This window comes from Tupaia chinensis, unplaced genomic scaffold (genome assembly GCF_000334495.1).
Source record: "Tupaia chinensis unplaced genomic scaffold, TupChi_1.0 Scaffold000001_1, whole genome shotgun sequence".
Taxonomy (NCBI): domain Eukaryota; kingdom Metazoa; phylum Chordata; class Mammalia; order Scandentia; family Tupaiidae; genus Tupaia; species Tupaia belangeri.
In genome coordinates this window covers 2,451,306-2,471,703 of record NW_006159427.1, presented here as the reverse complement: position 1 = coordinate 2,471,703, position 20,398 = coordinate 2,451,306, and the positions used below count along the sequence as shown (strand labels likewise).

At 46.6% G+C, this 20,398-nt stretch overlaps 1 protein-coding gene across 1 annotated transcript in view; it reads right to left on the bottom strand.

The window, feature by feature from the left end:
• The window catches only part of KIAA1217 (KIAA1217 ortholog), a gene marked incomplete in the record, with an annotated part of 421,704 nt that overhangs the window by 20,288 nt on the left and 381,018 nt on the right, over positions 1-20,398 (bottom strand). Inside the window, 5 exon segments of the mRNA XM_027771604.1 lie at positions 1-53; positions 4,177-4,633; positions 8,291-8,438; positions 8,917-9,047; positions 16,815-16,990. Of these exon segments, the coding sequence (XP_027627405.1) occupies positions 1-53; positions 4,177-4,633; positions 8,291-8,438; positions 8,917-9,047; positions 16,815-16,990 (965 nt within the window).

Here is a 20,398-nt window from a genome sequence, read left to right as displayed (position 1 = left end):
CCATTATAGTGGTCTAGATTTTGCCTTTTCTCTTCCCATTTCCTTTCTGCTTTCTGAAGGAAAATAGTAAGGGAAGAAAGTTCAAGACAGAGGGAAAAAGTAGAGAACCATTTAGAGATTTCACATTGGGGTGGGGAGGGGTGTGACACGGTTGCTGTGTAGGTAAAGAAGGCGCTAGATTCCACGCCGAGGGACAATATGACGTCAGACGAGCCCTGTCAAGTCCAGGCTACCTGGACTGTCTACTGTCCTTGACCTCATCTATACTAGGTGGGCTGCCATGTAAGCCCGGTGATCTTCATCCACGGAGACGCCTTCATGAAATTCTCACTGAGCCTTTACGAGACGTGTGCTGCTACCAACGCTGAATACACAGGGACACCAATGATGCCTCCCTTCCCAAGGTACGCTTCCCATGACCACGTCCTTAAACTTCGTTTTCCTCTTAAAGGAGATGTTCAAATAAATACAAACAAAAACTGAAACCCTCATTACCAAAAATTGATCAATCGATCAATCCTGTGTCTTAGTTCTGCGTCTAGCGAAGAATGCTGTATGACTTTCTGGGTCACAGTTTTTACTTATAAAATGGGAGGGTATCGTTTACATGTCTCATAAGCACCTTCAAATTTCATAATAGAGAGATAAACACAAAATGTATTTTTAAACACTTGAGAACACTTTTAAAAAGATTTATTTTTAATTTGATGAGAGAAAGTGAGAAAGCAAGTCAGCAGGACCAGGACTCAGACCATAGTCAGCTGTGTGGGAGTCCAGTGCCTTAACCATCACACCACCAACTGGCTGCCCTGTAAACTTTTTTTTTTTTTATTTTTTTTTTTTAGAGACTTTTGCTATAGGTCACATGCACTTGCCAGAAAGTCAGAGAAAGACAGAGAGACAGAAAGCAAGAAATCATCCCCCAGGGGGGATGGCCACACCGCAATCCCTTTCCCTCCGTTCTCCTCTTGGGATCTTGGGCACGCACGCACATGCGCCCGGTGTGAGTTTTAAGTCACCGGGTCCGGGATGCAAACTGCGGTCAACTACATGGGAGTCCAGTGACATAGCCATTATGCCAACTACTGGTCCCACCCTGTAAATTTTTTAAAAGAACGTTTTTCTATAATTTCACAGATGGCACGTTAATCATTCCAGGAAGACAGAGAGGACATTAGCAGCAGCATTAGTGGAACCCATAGTGAAGAACGGCGAAGGTCACTGATCAGCACAGTGTACGCATGAAGACTGTGGGTCCCACTGGGAGGAAGAATTCATCTCACATTATTCATCTATATAAATAACAGCCACCACCTTCCCCATCCTCAGGCTCTGCTGGTTTTTCTTCCTAGCACTGATTCTCACCTGGGTACACTCGTTCTTTGTCTTTCTCTACAAGCAGGGATGTTTCTCAAGGGCACAACCTCTCTTCTTTCTTCTCTTTGCAGAGTTCACTTAGTCACTCCTTCCATGAGTGAAGGAGACTGAACCCTCAGCTGGGATCTTGATGCCATGATCCACCCCAGCTTCAGTTAGCCCTGGATCATGGGTACACATGCACCCAGTGCATTCAGGGAGGTCTCTGGATACGAACTTAGCTCCTTCCCCTTTGGCTCAGCCTCTCAGAGCCAGTGCTTGGTCCCGGATTTTGCTTTTTCTGTTCAATGCTTGTCCCCAGAGCCGATGAGGGCCTGGCATGCACTGGGGCTCAGTTATTACTAGGGTATGCGTAAAGCGGACCCTACTCACCAGGGGCAGAGCTGGCAGAAAGACCCAGGCCTCCTTAACCACAGATCAGGGCACGTTCAGAGATGCCTCCTAAGTTTCCTTTCAAAACTTAAAATACACACATCACAAAGATAATTATGCCCACTGGGTTCTCGGTAAATTTGTTAAACGACAGTGTCATCACACTGATGTCCTTTAAGTATTGAGATGTTTAAAGGAGCTAGATGCTTGAACCAGATGGATCCATGAGTTCTCAGGAGGAAATGCATTCTCCCCACCCATGTTCCAGTGGGCCCTGGCGATAAAGTCACGCCCTCATGCACGATGTACTTTAGGAAAGCTGACTCTGATTAAGGGCACGCGGCTGCCCTGGGACATAGGGAAGCTACCTCATGTGCAGAGGCCTGGCAGCCATGACGAAGACTGTAGCAGTTTTAAGAGGTCACCCAAACATGCCCAGCCTGAATTATCTACCCACTGGTGACTTTCAAGGGAAACAAGAGTGAGGACCAAGCAGCTGGGGATAGAGTAATGAGTGCAAGAAAGTTATGGGATAAAGGGGAAGAATGAGCTGGGGAAGCAAAATGTGTTACTGGGGCATCAATACCAGCTCCTGATAAAATGAATATTTAAAAACAGATCGTTTTTTCCCTCTGTATCATTTGATCTTAAGAATGAGCTTCCTCTTCCCATTTTTTTTTTTTTTTGAGAGACTTTCACTGTAGGGCGCGTGCGCTCGCCAGCCAGACAGATAGAGACAGAAAGCGAGAAATCACCCCCCAGGGGGGATGGTCACGCTGCAATCCCTTCTCCTCCATTCTCCTCTCGGGATCTTGGGCATGCACGCACACGCGCCCGGCGTGAGTTTTAAGCCACCGGGTCCGGGACACGAACTGCGGTCGACTACATGGGAGTCCAGCGACATAGCCATTACGCTAACTGCTGGTTCCCCCTCTTCCCATTTTGACTGTCTCCACCTTTCATTCTTTGATTACTGCAATAACATTTCATTCAGCTCCCTTAACTCTAGATGTGCCACCTCAATCAATTCTGTATACTGTTTCCAGATTAATCTCTTAAAGATGCCTTTTCTACTATCCCTGATTAGAGCTGCAGTACTCCTCTGATACCTACAAAATAAACTCCAGACATCTTAGACTGGTTTTCAAACTCTCTCACATCAGTTTCAAGCCTATGTCTCCAGTTTTATCTACTCTTTCTTGTTTCAGTTAAACAGGTTTAATCCTGGTCCTAACCCTTGCTCCAGCATGCCTCTGTCCTCAAATGCCCTCACCACCCCTTCTCTACAAGATCAGTGGCACTCCCAACCCCCGGGTTTGCCTTCAGCACAGCAGAATGCTTGAGCCTGCTGGCACTGGTCTAGAGAGTTGATGTCACATTTCTTTCCAATTTTGTGTTTAGTGATATTACATTGTAACTCAAAGTCAACAAAGATGGGAGTATTTACACCACAGGAATTGGCAAAGCTACAAGTCAGGCCTATTACTCTCAAAGAGAGGGTTGTTAACAATTTACCTGCATACTTGGGACCAGCAGTTAGCATAATGGCTATGTCGCTGGACTCCCACATAGTCGACCACAGTTTGAGTCCTGGACCCATTGGCTTAAACTCACGCTAGGCGTGTGTGCGTGAGTGCCCAAGATCCTGAGAGGAGAATGGAGGAGAAGGGATTGCGGCATGGCCATCCCCCCTGGGGAGTGATTTCTTGCTTTCTGTCTCTCTGTCTGTCTGGCGAGCACACACGCCCTGTAGCAAAAACCTCTCAAAAAAACCCCCAAAAACAAAAAACAATTTACCTGCATACCACTGCATCACCTTCCTACAGGAAAAGTATCTTACTCTTTTCCAAAACCTGGTCACCTATCTTTTCACCTGGTCATCGAATCCCATATCCGTTTTCAAAAATCTATCTATGGGGAACCAGCAGTTAGTGTAATGGCTATGTCGCTGGACTCCCACATAGTCGACCGTGGTTCATGTCCCGGACCTGGTGGCTTAAAAATCAGGCCGGGTGCGTGTGCGTGCGTGCCCAAGATCCCGAGAGGAGAATGGAAGAGAAGGGATTGTGGTGTGGCCATCCCCCCTGGGGGGTGATTTCTTGCTTTCTGTCTCTATGTCTCTCTCTGTCTGTCTGGCGAGCGCACGCGCCCCTTTTCTGAAACCTCTCGAAAAAAACCCCACAAAAACTATCTATGATATATTTATTTGTATATAATACATATATTAGATTGTCAGAAAAGTCATGACTATTTTTTTCTATGTAAAAATGTGTCATGACTTTTCTGACAATCCAACATATCTTTGATAAAAATATATCTTTGATCTATATATGTATTATCTCTACAACCAAACTGTAAACTCTTTGAAGGAAAGGCCCAGATGTTATGCTTTTTTATGAGCTTATGAAAAAAAAAATATTACTCTACCTCAATGGACACTGCCCTGTTCTTGGCACTCACACTGTGGATCTCCTCAATGAATAAGCTCTGCATGGCGGAACCATTCATGGGTGTCTGCGGGGACTGAGGGACCTGTGTTGACTGCAGTGCAGAGGTGACTTCCTGTGAAACGGCAGGAGGGCTGGCTGAATGAGGACCAGTTCCCACAGGCAAGTTCTGCGCAGTGTTCAGCAGTGCCGAGGAGTGCTGGGAGGGCTGGATGACCACGGGAGAGCTCTGTGCATGGTGAACTGTCATGGCGGACATGGATACCACTTCCGACTTCACATCACCAGGGACGCCAGTGCTGTGGAGGAGCTGGCTGGAGGCATGGGCTGCTTCCTCCTGGCTCTTCAGGACCTCTGCAGCTGTGGCCTTTTCCATAGCAACATATTGGGCAGCTTGGGCCGCATCTGTGCCCTTCAGGAGCCCATCGGTAACATGTCTAGGAGAAACCATGCACAGCAGTATTAACTGTTAAAATGTATCACTCCCAGGACCAGCAGTTAGCGTAATGGCTATGTCTCTGGACTCCCACGTAGTCGACTGTGGTTTGAGTCCCGGACCCAGTGGCTTAAACTCACACCGGGCGCGTGTGTGTGTGTGTGTGTGCCCAAGATCCCGAGAGGAGAATGGAGGAGAAGGGATTGTGGTGTGGCCATCCCCCCTGGGGGGTGATTTCTTGCTTTCTGTTTCCCTGTCTCTCCCTGGCTGGCTGGCGAGCGCACGCGCCCTATGGCAAAAACCTCTCAAAAAAAAAAATAGATATTCTTCTAACACCTCAGATTCAAAATGTGTCCAACCCCTTCAGCACCTTCCCAAGACCCTAAGTCTGTTATGAACTGTGACTGTCACCTTCTTTACCCTCACTGCCATGGCACAGAAACATACACATGTCCTTGGGGCATACATACTCCTACCTTCCTGTGTTCTCCCCCCACGCCAAGTATAGCATGCTATAAACTTTTAGCTTGGCGGCTAAAATTCCTTTTATTTTAAGTAAGCTTCTGAACTGGCTTTATAAATCACCATCCACACCGAACGTTTATGGGACAGAGAGTCACATAACTAACATTCAACACACACAACCCCATCTTTTTTAGAACTCACATTCACTGGAGAAAAGACAAATATGATGGTTTTTCAGGGAAGAGGAGGGAGAATGGGGCTGTCACCTGCAGCCCTCTGTCGATTTCCACTTAATAAGGGCCTTTGTTTTAGACTTTGTGAATGGCTTAACACATTTAAGTATGGCTTAATGAGAAACCCTTTTAACAGATTTTTAGTTGACTCGAAGAGAAAGACACTGACAATTGAAAATGAGTGAGCCATAAGTGTTTGTGATGATGGGTATACTAATTACTGATCTAATCACTATGTATCATATTCTTGCACTCACAAGTCACATTCTACTCCACAGACATACACAACTATTACACACACACACACACAAATACATATATTTACATATATATATGTATAGATACATTTTTTGAATTAAAATTTTGCTATACGGCACATACATACATGCATGAGAGAGAGAGAGAGACAAAGAGAGAGAATGTGAGAAATCACCCTCCAGGGGGAATGACCATGCTGAAATACTCTCTCCTCCATTTTCTTCTCAGGATTCTGGGCAACCACACACACACACACACACACATGGCTGGCATGTTTTTCGACCTGCCATTTCTGGAATTCAAAGCACAGAGTCAGCCATGTGGGACCCAGACATCTTAACCACCATGCCACCTGGCCAATATATGTTAATTAAACGAATGAACCCATGAGAAAATGTAATACACAATTTCGTCCTGTACATAGTCAGATACGGACTCTGTAGTTGGAAGCAGTATATCTGGTTTTGATTCTGAAGTTTTCTGGCATCCTGGAACCAACAAAAGTGACTATAGAGTTGCTGTGGAGTGTTTTTATCCCCAAAGCGGTTCTTTTTTAGGATTTTTTTTTTTGTACTAGAAAAAAATCAAACTTGCTTTTTATGGTTAATATTCCATCTTAAAGTTGGCTATACTTAATATATTTCTCTTATAAGTCTGCTCAAACGATGACGGTGATTATCATTTCCAGGAGGAAGTTTCTTGTATGTTACTGGTGGTGGGGAGCTGATCTCAAACCTTGCCTAAGATCTGAAGAGTAGCTTCCTACAATTTCCTAGTCCTATTGAAAAACTGCAAATTCAGGGACTGGCGCTTTTGCAAAGTGGGAAAGAGAAGGGATAGAACAAATCCTTGGGGATTCTTGGGGGCTTAAGGGGCTGGGATAGTTAAAGTTTAATGGTGAAAGAAGTGGGGAAATTAGAAGCAGGGCAGAGTCAACAGAATGCACGACCTTTTTTCAGACCAGAAAAAGAGACTGAGAGCATTTCAATAACACGGGCATGATTTCTGGTCATCGTTTACTGTCTTTTTCCCACGTGAGAAAGTAAGATCTGTCAGGATGGCTGGGGGGGGGTGGGGCATTGTCTTATTTATTCCCATGGTCATCATGTTCTGCTCCAGGGGGACGTGTAAATATTACTGGCTGCCTGGCAGTGAGACAAAAGCCAACAGCACTGGGGTCACAGCCCAGCCCGACCTCTGACCTGCAGCGGCTACACCCGCAAACCTCAGGGTCTACCTGTGAAACAGCAACAACAGCACCTGCCCGTAGGGTTTTTAGTTAGGATCAGATGAGCTGAGACATGTAAAGGGCTTAGTTCAGTTCCTGAATTGAAGGTGTGTAGAGGTGGACGTCATTGTTACTATTCTGTGGAGAAGAGACCTCACTGGAACTCAAAGAGCATGCAGGGTGTCATTACGAAAGTGCTTCTTGGCAGCACAAAATCTGTGTAAGTGTACAACAGTACCTTTTTTTTTTTTTTTTTTTTTTGCCGTAGGGCACATGCATTTGCTCAAGGCAGTGAGAAAGGAAGTGAGAAATTGCCTCCCCAAGGGGGATGGGTGTGCAATCCCTTCTCTTCCATTCTCCTCCTGGGATTCCAGGTACACGCAGTGCCCGATTTCTAAGTGCCCGATTTCTAAGCTGCTGGGTCCGGGATGTGAACCATAGTCACCCATGTGCAAGTCCAGCACCTTACCCACCATGCCACCTGCTGACCCTATGACGGTACTTTCTTAGTGAGTGTGGAGTTCAGAGTTTTCTTCTCAATGGAAGTCGTGGATGACTCGGTCATTTCTTTTATCTGTGCTCCTCTGTGACCCTCTGGAGGAGCAAGTTCGCCCTCAGTAAGGGCCGTGCAAGGGTCTGTTTCTTTTCTCTAGGTGGGACCCACACACTCTGAGATACTCTTTCAGTGGATAATCTAAGAACAACTTTATTTCTACTCAGTTTTGTTATGGGAAGTCATCGAAGCCCCTGAGGTGAAGGAGGTCAAAACCCTATTTCTATTCATTCTTCTTCTTGGCATTGTTATTTAAAAAAATCTACCTGAAAAAAAAAAAAATCTACCTGGTTTCTACTGGGCTGTTCAACTCTGATTTTTTAAAAAACTGTTCACTTGGACCAGCAGATGGTGTAGTGGTTACGTTGCTGGACTCCCACAGGGTGGGTTGGTTGGAGTGCCCAACCTGGGGACTTGAAAATATCTCTGGGTGCCTGTACGTGAGTGCCCAAGATCCCAGGAAGAGAATGGAAGAAAGGGGATTGTGGTATGGCCATCCCTGGTGGGGGTTGCTTTCTCACTTTCTCTCCCATTGTTTCTGTTTTTCTCTCTCTCTCTCCTTGGTGAATACATGCATCCTAAGGCAAAAACCTCTTAAAAAAATTGTTCACTGTGTTTACCAATTTTAAAGCTTAGGATGGATCCAATGCAGCAAACTGTGCTGAGGATCCGAACTTCGAGCCAGGCTATAATACAGGTACACGGATGGTAGGGGCTGTGGTGTCTCCTAAGAACACTGGAAATAGGACCTGATATGTCACCACCACGGTCCCCGGAGCGTGGCGGAAGCCTGGAGTCCCAACTGTGCCCGCACCGGCTCGGCCCCCCGGCGGCTCGCGCCGCATTTTTCCTGGCCCCCCCCCGGCTCGCCCCGCCGCAGCTCAGCTCGCCCCTCAGCAGCCCCGGGCGGGGCGTAGTTACCTCCGTAGCACCGTCAGGATGTCGGTCATGCTTCGCACCCGCTTCAGCAGGCTGTCCAGCTTGTGGGGCTCCTCCTTCAGAAACCGCACCGCCTCCACTTCGATGCGCAGGACGGCCCGCATCTTGTTTTGCAAGGTGGGAAATTCCCCTGTGGGCCAAAACCGTACATAGGAGAAGGGGCCAGAACAACCGCCCCCCGCATCCTGCACCCCGACAGCAGATAAGCGGAGAAGTGGGGAGTTCACAAGCTTGAGTGCAGCTCACACCCCTTCAAAGGCTGAGTGTCAGACAAAGCGACCCTGGGCAGGTCGGTGCTCCTCTGGGTCATTTCCTGTCCGTCCCTTTGGGATACGCCCACCAACCTCTGCAGTGGCTTTCTGAGTCTGACCTAGGTATCTGTAGGGTGTCGGTTGGTCCCAACCTCACCGGCCCCTCTAGAATGTGAACTCCGAGACGGCAGGAACATTTCCTAGTCTGCCCCGGGACACGACATCCAGAGCAGAGCCCAGCACCTGCAGCTGTGTGTGTGACAGATCTCCCCAGGGATGGATGAAGCCCCACTTTTTGAGCATTTTTAAACAGCTCAGGAAACACTGCAGACTTCTCCCCTGGATCAGAAAACGCACCTTTCAGGGTAGCTACAGCTTCTCCCACTTGTCGCAAGAGGAAGGCCCCATCTTCCACGTCTTTTAGGGTAACCGCCCGGCCAGCTGCCGTGGAGTCCTTCCTCAAGTCTTCCACGAAGTCTTCCAACTCGCTGGGGAGCAAGCAGACCCACAGATGGCTGAATATGGAGGGGCTTAGCTGGACAAGGGAGTGCTCAGCGGGGACAGGACAGCCGCATGCTCGTCCGACTTCCCTTTCTTTTTTCTTTTTTAAAAAGAGGTTTTTGCCTTGGGACACATCCACTTGCCAGAGAGAGAAACAGACAGTGAGAAGGAAAGTGAGAAACCACCACCCAGGGGGGTGGTCATGTTGCAATCCCTTCTCCATTCTTCTCCCAGGATCTTTTTTTTTTTTGGAGAGGTTGTTGCTAGAGGGCTCATGCGCTCGCCAGAAAGACAGAAAGAGATAGAGAGACAGAAAGAGAGAAACCACCCCCCCAGGTAGGATGGCCATGCCACAATCCCTTCTCCTCCATTGTCCTCTCAGGATATGGGCATGCACGCACACATGTTCAGTGTGAGTTTAAGCTACCAGGTCCGGGATTCAAACTGCGGTCAGCTACATGGGAGTTCAGTGACATAGTCATTACGCCATCTGCTGGTCCCTTCTGGGATCTTGGGCACTCATGCATATGCACCCGAAATGAGTTTCAAGCCACTGGGTCTGGGACCTGAACTGTGATGGGCCATGCAGGAGTTCAGCGTCATAACCACTATGCCATCTGCTGGCCCCGGGCCTCCTTTTCTGTTTGGTGCCCCAGCCCCGCCCTAGCCTTTCCCTTGGGAGGCGGGAGCACATCTTGGAATAGTAGCTTGGTATCCTGGGGACTCCCCGTGGAGCTGTAAGGTGGTACAAGGCATTTCCCAGGGCCTGTCCACGGGGCGGCCCAGGCTGACACACTACCCACTCTTCCTTTTGGTTGGTGCCGATGGCAGCTGAGGGAGGGGCAGATGCACTTTGTGATGAGAGAGGGAGAGAGTAAGCGCGAGACTAAGAGTGCGGGAGACAACCTGAGATGGAGGAATTGGTTTCTACCAGGCTGCTCAACTTTGGTGTTTGACATTTTGGGTCAAATAATTCCTTTTGGAGGATGAGCAGTTGGCGTAATGACTACATCACTGGACTCCCATATAGTCGACTGTGGTTCGAGTTCCAGACCCAGTGGCATAAACTCATGCCGGGGCGTGTGTGCGTGCGTGCCCAAGATCCCGAGAGGAGAATAGAGGAGAAGGGATTGTGGCGTGGCCATCCCCCCTGGGGGGTGATTTTTCACCTTCTGTCTCTCTGTCTCTCTCTGTCTTTCTGGCGAGCGCACGTACCCTATAGCAAAAACTTCTCCAAAACAACAACAACAACAGCAACAACAACAACAACAAACCCCAAATAATCCTTCTGGGGCGGGGACTGTACTGTGTGTCATAGGTACTTAGCTTCATCCCTGGCCTTCCTAGGAGATGCCTGGAGCAACTTCAGTCCCTCAAGCTTGTGACAGAGAAGGTCTCTGACATTGTCAAATGTCCCTTGGGGAGGGAGAGCAAAACTGCCTGATTGAGAACCTCTGACTTACACTGACTACCCCATCAACAATGATTGACCCCTGACTTCCCAAGCTACAAAGAGGAGAAATGACTACAAGTCTGATCTTTGTGGTGTGTGTGTGTGGTGTGTGGGGTGTGTGTGCATACACGTGTGCATACGCGTGTGCAGAGAGCCATACCAGCTCCAACAGAGCTCAATTAAGGGTCTTCCACTGAAACGACATCCTGCCTCTGGGCGTATCGCTAGCCCCACCCTCAAAGCACGTTTGTGGCAGTTCAGTTTATCTATAAATTCAAGAAAAAACCTCTCTCAATTAACAGAGGAAGGGGCCAGCAGGTAGCGTGGTGGTTAAGCCACTGCATCCTATATGGTGAACTCCACAGTTGTAGTCCTGGACCCAGTATCTTGAAAAACACACCAGGTGTGTATGTGTACATGCCCAAAATCCTAAGAGGAGAGTGGAGGAGAAAGGACTGCTGCATGGCCATCCCTACCCTGGGGGTGATTTCTCACTTTCCCTCTCTGGTGAGCACAAGCACTCTATGGCAAAAATCTTAAAAAAAGTAAATAAATAAAATAATAATAATAATAACAACAGGGGAAAAGAATTTTGAGAAATGAAGGGAAGGACCACTAGGTGGCAGTAAGTGAACGGCGAGGACGCACCGCCTGCCACCCTGCAGGTGGAATAGGCAGCAGGAAGAGGAAAAGGCAGGCACAGGGTGATCTTAAAAAAAGGTGGCCCGCAAAGACCCGGATGGGCACTTGGATGGAACTATGCATCCCACGACAGCTGCAAGAGGAGGTCAGGAAGGACATCCCATAGATTTGACAAGGTCCACGGAGCAAACGACAGATTCATCCACATCTAAGAAACGGGATGGAGTTTAGGGTGATGTCTTTAGTTCTGTTACAGAAAAGGAAACCATACTACCTGTGCCCACGTTAGGCAGAGGGAATGTGTGGGGTTCATCATAAAAGCTCTAAATACGGTACTTCTGTGTGGGAACGTTCTTGTCATTGCATAAGCAAACAACTGTTTCCGTGCGGTTGACTGGACACACACAGGCCAATCCTTCCAAGATTTCATGGAAGAGCTAAGACCCAAATGTTGTCATGGTTACATTAACACCCAACGAGTCAGCAGTTTGCAATGAAAACTCCAAGGAGCTGTCATCTGACCCAGAGTTGATCTGCCTAAAATTCTATTTTAGTTTCCTCAACATCATGTGCCTCCTGGATTTCATAACCCTGCACACGAGGGTCCCTTGAACTTCACAGCTCTTTTTGGATGGTGGGATAATCAGAAATGTGTACTGGTGTACACTAATGCCTAACATGACTGTTTACAACATCACTTCTAGCTGGATGTTTATGATGCCTACTTTAAATGAGGAATTGAAGATCCAATTCACAATTTAAACTGTGAAAGAGAAATGGAACTAAAACCAATGCTGAAAATAAACTTTTTTTTTTGAGGGGGGGAGAGGTTTTTGCTGTAGGCCACATGCGCTTGCCAGAAAGATAGAGAGAGATAAGAGACACAGAAAGCAAGAAATCACCCCCCAGGGGGGATGGCCATGCTGCAATCTCTTCTCCTTCATTCTCCTCTTGGGATCTTGGGCACACATGCACACGCGCCTAGCCTGAGTTTAAGCCACCGGGTCTGGGACTCGAAGTGCGGTAGACTACATGGGAGTCCAGCGACATAGCCATTACGCCAACTGCTGGTCCTGAAAATAAACTTTTGATATAGAAATCAATATGACTTTTGAGATGTCAACTCTGCACAAAAGAATGCTGAACGTGGACAGATGCAGTAGTTTATTGGTAAATGTATTCTCTTTTTTTAAACATTTTTTAAGAGGTTTTTGCCTTAGGACATGTGTGCTTGCTGGAAAAAGAGAGAAAGTGAGAAACCCCCCCTCCCCCCCAGCAGGGATGGCCATGCCATAATCCCTTCTCCTCTTTTCTCCTCCTGGGATCTCAGGCATGCATTTACATGCATGCCTGGTGTGATTTTCAAGCCACTGGGTCCAGGACTTGAACTGTGGTGGGCCATGTGGGAGTCTAGCGACGTAACCGCTATGCCATCTACTGGCCCCAGATCCATTCTCACTCTCTCTCTTTTTTAAGCTGCTTTCATTCTAACTTTGTTAAAAAAGAAGCATATGGTCGGGCCAGCATATGGTCAGGCCAGTGGATGGCATAGCAGTTACATCGCTGGACTCCCATGTAATCACCACGATTTGAGTCCCAGACCTGGTGGCTTGAAACTCATGCTGGGTGCGCATGCATGTGTGTCCAAGATCTTAGGAAGAGAACCTTGGGGAAGGGACTGCAGTGTGACCCTGGGGGGTGATTTCTCACTTTCCCTCTCACTGTCTCTGTCGCTCTTGCTGGCAGCATAAGCAGCATATAGTTTGTTACATTTCATTCTATTGTTATTAAAAGCCCAATTATTATTTCCACATGGAAGCATCATCTTGACCCAATTTCTCTCCACGGTTCTGGACTTGAATTTCATCTCTCTGGGATTTGAATGGCTCACCAGAAACGTCACCTAATAGGCTTCCCGAAGGAATTTATTTTCCTACTATGTGGAAAGAGGAGAGAGAGAGAAGGAGGAGAGGAAAGGAAGACACCACTGTTCTAATGTTTCAAAACTGAAATTTCCAGCTGTCTTGCCACTTGGACCCGTCCAATCTGTAAATTGACATGATTACATCTTAGTGCACGTTGCGTTGGGTTCTTCTCCTACTTTGACTGCATTATTGCCTTTAGCCTGGACTGTTACAGAAGTTTCCAAAATAGTCTCCTGGATACCAGGCTCTCCCTTCCTGTCAGCCCTGTACTCGGTTGCCCAAGACACCTTCCCGACTGTTACTTTCTTGATAAAAATCATGTCAACGACTTCATCATGTCATGCCTTCTCTTGAATAGGGAAGTGCCTTGGAATCACCCGTGCAGAGTACTCGGGTCTTCAGACAAAGATTCTGAATCCGGGGTGGGACTGAGAACCTCTCAGGAAAAGCCAGAAATCCACTTCTGTGCTATGTGATCTGTCTATGTCAGTAAGCAGTCCACACAGGCATCAGACGGGTACCCATGGCCCCAGCATGGTCTAAGCCAGGGGTCTTGAAGTCCCAGGCCATTGACTGGTACCAGTCTGTGGCCTACTGGGGGCCTGGGCTGTCCAGTAGCAGATGGGCAGTGGGCACTGTCTGTGTTTATAGCCACTCTCTGTCACTCACATGGCCGCCTGGGTGCCCCCTCCTGATAGGTCAGTGGTAGTCTTGGATTCCCAGCACAAGCCCTGTTGTGTGATTGATTCACCATTAACTGCAATGTGGGAGAGGAAATGGGATACGCGGTGGGTGTTCATCCCAGGATGGGTCATGTCAGGACCAACCCCCCACCCACACCAATTCCATCCATGGAGGGATGGAGTTCCATGAGCCTAGTCCCCGGAGTTGGACAGGTTGGGGTCCACTGGCTTAAGCTATAGTAAAGTACTAATAAATGGGAATGGCACAACCTCAAACATGAGACTTTATCAGGATTTGACATCCAACTCTCTCAGCCAGCAGGACTACCCCTAATTCCCCAAGGATGTCCTGCACTTCCTTCGGCCAGAGATATGTGGGTTCACAAGTTCCTATCCCTGGAAGACCTTCCCTCTCTAGCTTCTACAGATGAAATCCTTCCCGACTTCAGAGCCATCTCAGTTCGGTTTAACAAACCACTTTCAAGACTACTATGTTCATGGAACTGTGCCCGGCCTTTGAGGCATATATTCAGGTGAAGTCTTAGTCTTCCTGATCCCTGGGGTCAGAAGCAGCCTCTCCTTCGTGAAGGGTCACCTGGCACCTGTAAATCACCTGTGTTGTGTTATACTCATCTCTATTTATGCTTTCTGTTTTGCTGGACTGGAGCTTCTCAAGGGCATCATGCACATCTTGCTCATTTGTGGTCACCCACAAAGCTAACCAGGTGAAGACCTCATAAGACATGTCTATGTTTCCTACCTCATTCCTAATTTGGGCACGAGTCTCATATCACTGAGATTAAAGATGGCTATTCTAGGCTAGAAGCTAGAGCTATCTCAGCTAACCAATAAACATATATTTTACTAGGTTTTTGCCATAGGGTGCATGTGCTCACCAGAGACAGAGTGAGAGAGAAAGTGAGGCATCGGCCCCCAGAGGGGATGGCTATGCCACAATCCCTTCTCCTCCATTTTCTTCTTGGAATTTTAGGCATGCACATACAGACACGCTCAGCATGATTTTGAAGCCACCAGGTCTGGAATTCAAACTGTGTTTGGCCATATGGGAGTCCAGCACCTTAACCACCATGCCACCTGCTAGCCCAATAAACACAATTTTTAAAGAAAGGAAATTTGCCTTTTTTCAACATTTCATTAGAAAAATTAAGCAAATACTATTAAAATATGTGTGTATATATACACACATACATATACACACGTATATAAACATACATATAAAATATATTTTAAAGAAAAAAAATTTTTTTGGAGAGATTTTTGTTACAGGGCATGTGCGATCGCCAGAAAGATGGAGAGAGACAGAGAGTCAGAAAGTGAGAAATCCCTCAGATCTTGGGCTGCACGCTCATGCTCCCGGTGTGAGTTTAAGCAACCAGGTTTGGGACTTGAACTGCAGTCGGCCACATGGGAGTCTAGTGACATAGCCATTATGCCAACTGCTGGTCCCCAATTTTAAGGAAGAATCTTGAGACCTAGTTTTAGATAGCTGGATTACCACAAAAACATTTCAGACAAATCATAGCCCTACTGATTCATGGGGAGTGATTAACTCTATCTACAAATGGATGAACTAAGTAAAAATTTAAAAGCTCTTTTGAGACATGGATGAAGAGTAGCCTAATTTAATTTGTTAGGAAAATAATACCTCTGATTTTATTTTTTTTCAATACTGCTGAGAGGGGCATTCTAACCTTTTAAGAATTGATTTATTTCTTCTGTGAGCAAGAGGGAGAGGGGAAGACAGAAAGAATGAATCCCTCAGCTAGCCCAGGATCATGGGAACACTCAGGGATGTCTCGAGATGTGAACCCAGAACCTTCCCAGGTAGATCCGTCTCACAGAGCACAGTGCTTTACCATTGCGCCACTGTCTGGCCCTGGGACATTCTCATTTTAATCAAACATAATGGTTTGGTATCTAGTGTGATATAAGCTAGGGCTCAAAGGTGACATAGGCACTAGAACATAACACATTCTATCACAGAGACTTCTGTTCATTCTGGTCTTTTTTTTTCTTTTCTTTTTTTTTTTTTTTTTTGGAGAGGTTTTTGCTATAGGGCGCGTGCGCTCGCCAGACAGACAGAGAGAGACATAGAGACAGAAAGCGAGAAATCACCCCCCAGGGGGGGATGGTCACGCTGCAATCCCTTCTCCTCCATTCTCCTCTCGGGATCTTGGGCACGCACGCACACGCGCCCGGCGTGAGATTTAAGCCACCGGGTCCGAGACGCGAACCGCGGTCGACTACGTGGGAGTCCAGCGACATAGCCATTACGCTAACTGCTGGTTCCTTGTTCATTCTGGTCTTGAAGAAAATTTGCAACTTGCTCCCTTATAATCCCAATCTGGGAGATTTAAACTCTCTAAGAAATAAGCGAGCTACCAACATTAGAGACACTCAGAAAAAACATCCCTATTCATTTTACTAAAAGGTGAAATAGCTCTATGATGAATCTTCATTGCATAACAAAACATACATTAACATAAAAGATGTGCTTGCCTCCGGATGGGGGAGTAATAAAACTCTGCTCAGCTCAACAGTGGGACTTGATAGATGCTTTCTAAAAGAACCTTAAACAACATTCATAACACCCAAGGACGCATCTTTTATCCTGGGTCAGACACACTTCACACTGAAATTCTTCTTTTGCAATTTTAACTACGGATGAATAATAGGAAGATAATTTTAGTACTGTGTTATTTGGGCCATTAGTTTTAATTTATTGAGATTAAATACAAACTTTCCATTTATCATTGTGTTTTCCCACTTCCTTTGGCTGGTCTCTGCATGATGCTACAATTTTAAAGAGCTCAGCACAGTCATCTGAGGACTGCTGAATTTCCTGGGCCTCAACAGAGGAGCGCTTAGGTGTCTACGCACACCAGAACCAGCAGGACTCTAACTTGTACACAGTAGGGGCTCCATAAGGACAGAGGGAGAGAACATCAACTAGGAGGACCTCCTTGTTGGCAAAGGCAATTCTCCTTCCAGGTCAAGCAGCTGACCACGCAGCACATGACTGGCACTCACCAGAGCTTCTTGACAATCTTCTCCTCTTCATGAAGGTATTTTTGCCTCTCTTGCTCCACCAGGACGCGCTGCCGTTGCACAGGATCCTCCAGTCTCTTCATCGTCTCCATCACTTTGCTACTGATTTCTAGCTCAGCCTTCTTCATCATGGCCCTCAGCAGCTCCTGGTTCTGCAGCTGTGGAACAAAAGAGACTTTGGAGCAACAGCCCTGCAGCTGAACCTTTATTTCAGTGAGAACGGGAAGGGAGCAAAGACGCTGTATTATTATTGCTGCTTCTACTAACATCGGTTTTATTATAGTAGCCAGATGACAGGCAGACTTTCCTATGTCTGCAAAGACCAGAATCTTTTCCATACTCTGTTCAGTGCATCAGAGACACTAGGCATCCACTTTCAGTGACATATTTTTATAAGGAGTACCAAAGAGCACCGGCTATGGAGGCAGGACGACTTTGGACCAAACTCCACAGCCTCTGTCTAGCTCACCGTGAGACACTGGGCATGTTCCTTAAGACTATTTTGGCCTCAGAGTTTCCTCATTGCTTAGGATGAGGAATCCACAGTCCCTGGCAGGACTCTCCTGAGGGGTACATGAGGCACAGCTTGGTATAGACTCGGGACTCAGCAAATGTTGATTTGCCTAAGGGAATATTTCAGAATATTAGTGAAAAGATAACCCGTGCCCTTTGGGGGTTTGTGGTTCCATGTACTAAATAACAAAGACCCTTAAAATGAGATCCTTGACACTGATGTGAGTTGGGCTGCTAGAAACATAAGCCCACAATTTCCATACGTTTTCTAGATTATTCTTTTCTCTCTTCCCAGAAAACGCAGAGTGAGTGACTGCATCCAGGCTTCATGAGAATCCAGTCAGACACTTGAGTCCCTAGGGCTGGACACTTTCCTCACAGCACATCCATCAAGCAAATGCGCTCCATCAGCCTCCGTAACAGAAATGCTATTAGGCCTATTATACTATCCCTCAAGTTGCCCCTGAAATTTCAATGAGTGTGTCTCAATCGTTTCCTTTGTTTCCTGGTCTTGTGGGCTGTTTTACAACTACCATAAAGCACCTTAGGAGTGAAGGTGTCCTTGTGAACTGTCCATTTTCTGTGCAAATTGAAGGGAAATGCAACCTGACCAGTAACCCCCTGCTGGAAACCTCATCATGGCTTCCATTTTTCCTGCATAGAGACAGAACATCTCCACACAGGCCACAAGCAGAGCCGCCATTAGGTTCCAACATCAGCACTGTGTGATAATGAACTGGCCTCCAGCGACTGCCTGGGTTCAGTTTCTAATTTTACTGCTTAGTAGCTGCAGGACTGTAGGTCTGTTACTAATCTTGGTGTCTGTCCATAAAAGGGGCAGTGCCAGTTCTTAGCACATAGGCTGGTCGTGGACATTCAGTGCGACAATAAAATAAGCTATTTACAATAGTGTCTGGCACAAATCTACTGTCTGAGCACAGACCTGGGGGTGTGGCCTGTGGTTTTGTCTGGGAAGGAACCAAATAAAAACGGGCCACTCCTGGGTGGTGACTGTCTCTGCATGACTCATGAGGAGCATGCTGTCACTGTCTTTGCTAATGTCTTTTTATTGTGGTCTTGAAAACTTAGTGTATGGCTGAAAGGCACCATTTCTGAAGGCAGTGCAGAGAGGACAACTTCTTCTCATGCTGTCTGTGGCTGCAGCTGTGCACAAGGTGCTGGGCAGCCTGGCTCCTTCCCACATGGCAGTCTCCTCACTGCATGCACCCGACACTCTGCTCCAGCCACACCAACATCCTTCCAGTTCTACACACTGGCCAGGCTCCTTCTGCCAGAAAGATTTCGTTCGTGCTACTCTACCTTGTAGAATGAATGCTCTTCCTGTGGCCAACAGGTGGCACAGTGGTTAAAGGTGTTGGCCTTCCACATGGCCAACCCTGGCTCAACCCCTGGGCCCAGCAGCTTAAAACTCACATGGAGTGTGAGTGTATGCATCCCCAAAACCCCAGGAGGAGAATGGAGGAAGAAAGGATTGCAGTGTGGCCATCCCCCCCGGGGGTGATTTCTCACTTTCCCTCTCACTGTCTGCCTCTGGCGAGTGCACACATCCTATGGAAAACACCTCAAAAAAAAAAAATAAATAAAAATAAAGAAGAATGCTCTTCTCTACATCTAGTTAATTTCTGCTTTCCAGAGTTTCCAGGGTGCCCTGCCTGGAACATGGCAAAAATGCAATTCATTGTGGAATGAATGTATTGAATTAGGTAACGTTGATAGTAACGGACAACAATGGAGAACCCAAAATTTCCTTCTAAATGGTTGAAGTCAGCAATGACCCACGGACTCACATATGCCAGGGGCTCTGCTCTAGCTTTCTGCCTTCTCTGACTGCAGCAGTGGCAGGCCCACAGGTCAGCACCATACAGGCCAATTAGATACGCATGGCAGTACTACCTGCTGTCAAAGCAGTGCTCAACTCCCTTGCTGTGCATTGACTTGATTCTGGTGATCTTGTTCAATTCACCAATTTCTAGTGGCAGGTTTCTAGAGCCCTTTCAATTGTATATGTACACAATCATGTCATTTGTGAGTAAAGCCAATTATCCTTTTTATTTTTCCATCAGATAAGTAGAAGATGAAATGGGCCCAGAGGGAGGAGCATTATTAACACAACTGGACCCACATAGGAAGGTCCTCAGTCAGCAGCCTGGAGCCTCCCTGTCCATGCTGACGCATACACCAACCTAGTGTATGAGCCAGACTGGTTAAGGCTGGGGAGGATCAAAATGTGAAAACCTGGATGGGGATGCCTCTCTCTTTCTGAGAGAAATAAGTGAATAAACTCAAAAAAAGTGACAGTAGATTTCCTGAATCTTCTTCCTAAGTTTATAGGAGTTTAGAGTTTCTGCAAGTTATTTGTGGTTATCAGGTTAAGGAAGTTTCCTTTCTACCCCTGGAGTGTCGAGTGTTTTTATCATCGATGCTGAATTTTGCCACATGCTTTTTCGGCTTTTATTAATATGATATGATTTTTATCCTTAATTGTTAGAAAACAATCTTGTAGTCCTAGGATACAGCCTTGGAATAATGCATTAACTTTTTACATATTATGGAATATAATTGCTAACTTTTGTTAGGGATTTATTCTATCTTTTTCAAAGTTTACTTATTTATTTCTTCTATGACAGTGAGAGACAGAGAAAGAGAGAGAAAGAAAGAAAAGGTATCCCAACAGTCTTTACACTGCGATGTACCTAAGCCTCACCAGTCAGGATTACAGGCACACCAGTGCACACCAGCATGTGCAGGGAGACCATGGACGAGAACCTGGGCCCTCCATGTGGCTTCAGCACTGCAGAGCATTGTTACTCCTGTGCCACCACAGCTAGTCTACATCTACTTACACAAGGGATGCCTGCCTGGTTTTTATTTTTTTAAAATTTTTTTTTATTCTTCTTCTTCTATTTTTTTGTTGTTGTTGTTTAGTTTTCTCTAGAACAATGCAAGCTTCATAAAAGAAATTGAGAAAGGTCATCTATTTTCTGAAAGTTTTTCTTTTCAGTCTTTTAAAGATATCATTCCATTGACTTCTG